The 6255-nt window shown below is 38.2% G+C and overlaps 1 protein-coding gene across 4 annotated transcripts in view; it reads left to right on the top strand.

Moving 5' to 3' along the window:
• Nucleotides 1-3334: 3334 nt before the first annotated feature.
• wt1a (WT1 transcription factor a) overlaps nt 3335-6255 on the top strand; it is a 17301-nt gene continuing 14380 nt past the window's right edge. For 2 of the 4 annotated variants that reach the window (XM_035531896.1, XM_027024993.2), the window contains exon 1: nt 3335-4050. In XM_035531896.1, coding sequence (XP_035387789.1) covers nt 3654-4050 — 397 coding nt within the window. In that variant the 5' untranslated portion in view covers nt 3335-3653. The remainder of the gene's footprint in view (nt 4051-6255) is intronic. The other 2 variants (XM_035531895.1, XM_027024992.2) reach the window with 1 other exon arrangement.

Below are 6255 nucleotides of genomic sequence, written 5' to 3'. Positions count from 1 at the left end.
TTTTGCTTTCTTGGTTGTTTGATACTTCGTTTTGACTTTTTGTGCCAGCATGTTAAAATAATTCTTCGGAGAAAATAAGAGAAGAGCAGGAGGTGGATAAGTTAATGCAGCCAACAATCGATTTGTTGGCTGTCCAAATAATTATCTTATGTAAGGACCTGTTTCTCATATTCACTCCAGTATAAGGTCAATAGCAACCGCTAGCTTTCAGATATGAATTGTTTGTGTGTAGACTGTTGCTATGAGAGCAAAACGGCTGGCAAGACTAGAAGCAGCGGAGATAACCTTTAAAGTCATCATACATCAAAAGAGAAGAAACTTTCAAGGACACAAGAGACTTGCTTCTGCAATTAAGCTGAAGAACTTAGGTCCTGTGTCCAAGGGCCTCACTACTGAACCACTGGTGTTTTCTGAGCCTGCACTGATAGAAACATGCTTATCTAGATTCTGAATTGCCACTTTTATGTGGTGTGTGTGTGGGGGGGGAACCAGAAAAACAATATATTTTTACTTAGAGATTTCCTTTGAAATCTCAGTTTTAAACAGCCTAGTAAATTGTTAGGACCTGTGAATGCAGTGTGGTGCATATTTCATAATCTCATAATATAGTTTTTATTGAGACATTTTGACATTTAAATTAACAGCCCAGATTGTAAGTACTGTAATGTAACAAATCTTAAAACTACATAATATTTGTATTTTCCCCTAATAAAATTTCTGCACATTTGCAACTTAATTTCAAATGTGTACTTCTTTAGACATTACTAATATGCTTTTTTTCCACTTGCCTTGGGCAGGGTCGGTCTTGTTAGGCCTGGAAGCAAAGTTAGTCTAGTCCTAAAACAGTCCACTTTGTTCACCAACAAACAAAAAAACAGTCAGCATCTATTACTGTTGTAATGGATGTTTAAGGGTGTTTGTATTTTTCATGCCATCCATTTAAAATAGGAATGAGCGAGTCTGCGTAAATAAATGAATACATGTTAGGCAGTATAACCTTAGGGTGAGGACAGGCGCGCGAGGTCCTGTCACGTCCCTCCCTTTGGACTGCACGCAGAGGTTAAGAAGGGAGTGCGTGCAGGGGCGGGGAACACCTCTTTTCCTCGCGGGAGTCTGTGTCCTGTTATAATTACGTTCTCCCGCCTCGTGTCTTCATCACCACGTCTCGTATTTTAATCACAATATATTATGTTTTCTATTAGAAAATTTTCCTTTTTGCTGAGGAATTATATCGTTGTTTGCATGTCATTTGGCATATAGTTTTAGTAGAATTTATAAAATATCAAGCATGGTGAATTTGTAAAGGCCCTACAAAACGGCTGTGTCGTTTGAGGTCTTTTAACGTAGCATATCGACATCTTTTGCTTCAAAACCTGAGTTATTATAGAAACAATAAGAGCTATTACAGACGATGAGTTTGCATTGTCTAGAAGAGAAAACGTGGCTAGGGCTGTTACGGTGACCGTTTGTATAGAGTTCATCCAGAAGTCAACACCTGCGGGTGAGTCTCACCACGTTGGTCTTTCTTACTGAGATGATAAGCTCCTTGCTTTTATCTAAACAACATTTCCACTGTGCTCAACGACATGAATTCTGCTGAAACAGGATTTTTTTCTTCTCTCTCTCTCTTGAAATAAACTAGGCTATAAGGAATTATTCGTGTGTGCTAGACTTGTTTATGCAATATAATTAGACTTTATAAAGATCATTTTCTCCCTCGTACTTCTCCCCCCCCACGTGCTGAACTAGGCAGTATCGGCGCCTTGCACGCGCGCAACTTCTTTCCTTTTTTTTGTATGGTTGTTGATTCTAAAAACATCATCAGCTTCATTGAAGCGTTCACAGCCTCTGACTATTATGGCGATAAAAAAGAAAAAAAACCACACCTTGCGAAAATTGTATAGTAGAGAGCCTATTATTACTATTTGTTTAAAATTTACATTTTGTTTGTTTTAATTGGAATTGGATTCACAAATTAATAACAAAAACAATTGTAGAAGCCTATTATTATTATTATTATTATTATTATTATATTATCATTAGCTAATTATTATTATTAGTCTACCAGTTATCGTAACTAAACAGGAGTAACTGGAAATTGGAATTACAATTTAATAGGCCATAATTCTTTAACGTTTGACTTTGTAATGTACACACGTTTAAAGGGTCGGGAACAAAATGCAAAGTTAAAAAAATTTAGTTTATTGAAATATAATGCCTATTGTTGATGCCTAATATTCTAATTGTTTAGATTTGTTAATGGGAAATCGATTTCACAACGGTGTACAATTGTTTTTTAAACAATTGTTTTTTAACAATTGTTTTTTAAAAGTCTACTGCGAAATAATAATAATAAAAAAATACGTTGCCCTTGTTCATTAAAACAATCGGCTATTTATTAGTACTAATCTTATGCGTTTTATGAAATTCGGCTTACACAACCACAACATTTTGCTACAAAAAAAGACAGCGTGAAGGTCTGGACAGGCTTTCTCTTCGCGTATAGATATAAGTTTGTGGTGATCGTCTGTTCTAATGTACCGGCATTATTTTGGTGGGTTTTCAATAATAACCTGAATAAAATAATGCCCTAATACCACATTTCTATTGTCATTATATACGTAAAAACATTAATTATTCTGTTACAGTGACCGCCCAGAAACTGTGAAAGGACCAAGGCCTCAGCAAATTTTTAATTTCTCAAATTTTGAAAAACAACATTTTGAAAAACTAAAAATGTTGGCTCAAATCGAGGTTACAAAGCTAGACAAAGTTAGAAGCTATTTGAGCAAAAACTAATCATTTTCTTCACGCCGCAGTGAGGTCATACCGCTCAAATCCAGTCAAACGAACCTGCAGACAAAAGTATATTTCGAAATAAAAAAAAAAAAAAAATCTAAAGCGGAGGCAGACAACCTTTAGATAATTGTAAAACAATGTTCATACAGTCACTGAATTAGCCTCTTATTTATTTGCTTGACTCTAATGCAAACGTACGCACTTACACCCACCCACCCACCCACACCCACACCCACACCCACACCCACACACACACACACACCCACCCACCCCCACCCCCACACACACACACACACTGCCTTTGTGAGAGCCCTTCTGAGGAGCTGAGCATGCAGGGAGGAGTGTCGTATATGGAGAAGTAAATGAATGAAGCACTCCTCTCGTCTCTCCTGAGCTCTGGCTCCTCCTCTTAGCTCCTCAGTCCGACTCTATTTCAGCTTTCTGGTCTCCAAAGAAAACAGACACACGAGTGGAGGAGCTACTCCTCTCCTCCTCTCCTCCCCCTCCTCCTCTTCTCTCTCTCCATTCAGAGAACTCTGTCTTGATGGGACCATCCCACTGAATCCTGTCCTGTTCTTTTCTCGCTCTCTTCCTCTCTTCCTCTATAGCTCTGTGTTTCTCTCCATTACTACTGTCCTAATTGAGAACAAAAGCCTGTGTGTTTTGCGTTTTTGCTCATGGACCCAGTGTTGGTGCTGACATCTAAATCCCACAGTCTCAGTGACCGGTGATGACGTTGCTTCGGACGTGACTTTCAGCTCGTCTGCGTTCTGGAGTCACCTTGCACTGAGTTCAGACCGAATCCTTTCGGGTCGCTTTGGAATTGGTGCCCCCAGGTGTGTGACACGACTGGCATGGGGTCGGACGTGCGTGACCTCAACACCCTCCTGTCCCCGGTGCCGGCCATGCCGGCGGGGAACAGCAACTGTGCGCTGCCCGTCAGCAGTGGGCCACAGTGGGCTCCCGTGCTGGACTTCCACACCGGCGCCCCCTACAGCTCGCTGGGCTCCCACTCCTTCATCAAGCAGGAGCCCAGCTGGGGCTCTGCGGACCCCCACGAGGACCCCCACTGTGGCCTGAGTGCCTTCACCGTGCACTTCTCGGGACAGTTCACCGGCACGGGAGCGTGCAGGTACGGGGCGTTCGGAGCCCCTACTCCCAGCCAGCCTCCAGCCAGCCAACCCAGAATGTTCAGCAACAGCCCATACCTGTCCAACTGTGTGGACAGCCAGGCCAGCTCCAGGAGCCAAGGTAAGACTCTCTCAACTCACTGCTCAGTCCTGGGGCTTTGGGGCTGCGGGGCCGCTTCTCTGAACGCTATCGATTTCCAGCTAAGGCTTTTATCTCAGGAAAGGAATGCTGATGCACTGAGTAGGGCAACAATAACCTAACGCAAGGATAAAATGTCAGATTAAGCCTGACAGTGAGGGACGATAAGGTGGAGGGAATACTGATTATTCTGTAAATAATCTAAATGATGTAAAATGAAAAATGATTACTCCAGAATCAGTAAATAATGAATAAAATATTTATTAGTCAACAAATGTTACAAGTGTTACACAAATCAGGCCTCGACTTATGACTACCCTGTTATATTACCATTAGTACATTCAAGATTGTTATATAATTACCCTTCTGACTATGTCAGCTTTGCGATAATAAGACATGACATCATTTCACTTTTTATCTAAATTAATTTTAAATGAATAAATCATAAATAATGTAATATGTCAGAACAGATTAATTCTACTGTAATTCACTCTGAACAGTGTAATACTATCTACATCCCAAAAACTTTTCAATTTAAAAAATTTCAATTTTATTAAGTAGCATCAGATGATTATTTCACTGTGTAGCTGTATTAGTCACAACAGTATGAAAGAACAATTGCTAAAGAAATGTACTAAAATATTTGCTAAAAGTGTATTAATAGAGGAACTCTGAAAAATGTTTAACATTATAACCTTGTGCCAGATGCTAAACAAAGCCTACTCTTCTGTCCTGACTTATAATAATCATACAGAAATTGTATTAGTTTATGTGCTTTTCTAATTTTGTCCATTTATTCGTTTGTCTATCTATCTATTTGTTTGTTTGCTCTATTTGATCACACATTGAAATTTGAAAGTTGGGTATAAACAAGTAATTATGAGATTTAAAAAAGGGATTATTAAATACTGCATTTAGCAAGCTATTCACACACCCATTACATATGGATCTCGAGACGGCAAGTAGTAATGTGGTGGTTAGAAGAGATTAATGTTGGACTATATTAAAGACCAACAAGTGTGTTGCTTTTGGTCAAGGGGAGTGTTGATAAAAGTTTGGGAGTACAGCAAGAAATGAGGTTTCCCCTCCTACAGTGATGGATCGTAGTAGAGAGGAAAAACACTTTGTGTATTTGAGTAAGTAGGTTTAGAGAAATCAATAAATGACACATGCAAGATTCTTAACCAGCACATACTTAAAACATTTTCTTTTATACAATCAGAATGAAGTCAAGGTATGCAATTTGAAAAGTAAACGTAACACGTTTGAAGAAAGAACAACCCTTCTGAACAGCAGACATTAAACCTTTTTACTCCATGCGAATATAACGAGTCTTATATGAAGTTAACACTGCCTTCATTTATGAAAGCAGCCGATCACTAGACAATGCTAAAAGAATTAAGACTTAAATCAAGAATTAATTTAAATGTACAAATAAATTTATATGTACAAATAAAAAATTAATTACAAGAATATGAAGAAATGATTAATCAAAATTTCAGATGTTTTAATTGACTTTATATTAAAGTGTCAAGCTTAATATATAATATAAAGAATCACACAACTAAAATTCACACAATGTTTAAGATAAATTAGTATCTGCATATAAAACAATATGAAAACTTACATTTACAACTCCTATGATAAATTACAAATACATTCTAAATACTCAATAATATGTAATAGTATTTAACATATATGTAATTTTGTTGTTAAATGAAAACCATGTAACAGAACATGCGAGTGCATGTGCACAGGGTATACAAACCTACACACACACAGTTGCTTACTCTAGTAAATGCTTTTCAACATGAAGCTTTGGATATGCCAAGTGACTCACTCAACCCACCTCAGCTACATAAAATGTGGTTAGGAAGCTCCCCATGCACAATTTTAAACTTTACATTTAAAATCTTGGGAAACTGAAATGTAATAAACAAGTCCCAGTAACACAGGTGTGAGCAGGGAGGTGAAGCCAGGCAAGCACGTGGGGATGCTTGTGGGCCTTGTGAAGTGGACGTGAGTTATAGAAGACATTAAACCCAACAACTTCATGACAGCTAAGTCTTGTGGTGTGCAGTTTACATTTTTAAATGGGTCATTTTTCATCCTTTGATAATAAATTTGAAGCACATTATCGTGAACACAAGATCATGAGAAAACAAAATAGCCTCCTTTGAATTTTAT

Source organism: Electrophorus electricus, chromosome 12 (assembly GCF_013358815.1).
Source record: "Electrophorus electricus isolate fEleEle1 chromosome 12, fEleEle1.pri, whole genome shotgun sequence".
NCBI classification, from domain to species: domain Eukaryota; kingdom Metazoa; phylum Chordata; class Actinopteri; order Gymnotiformes; family Gymnotidae; genus Electrophorus; species Electrophorus electricus.
The sequence above is the reverse complement of the archived record's forward strand: the minus strand, read 5'-3'. Positions and strand labels throughout refer to the sequence as shown.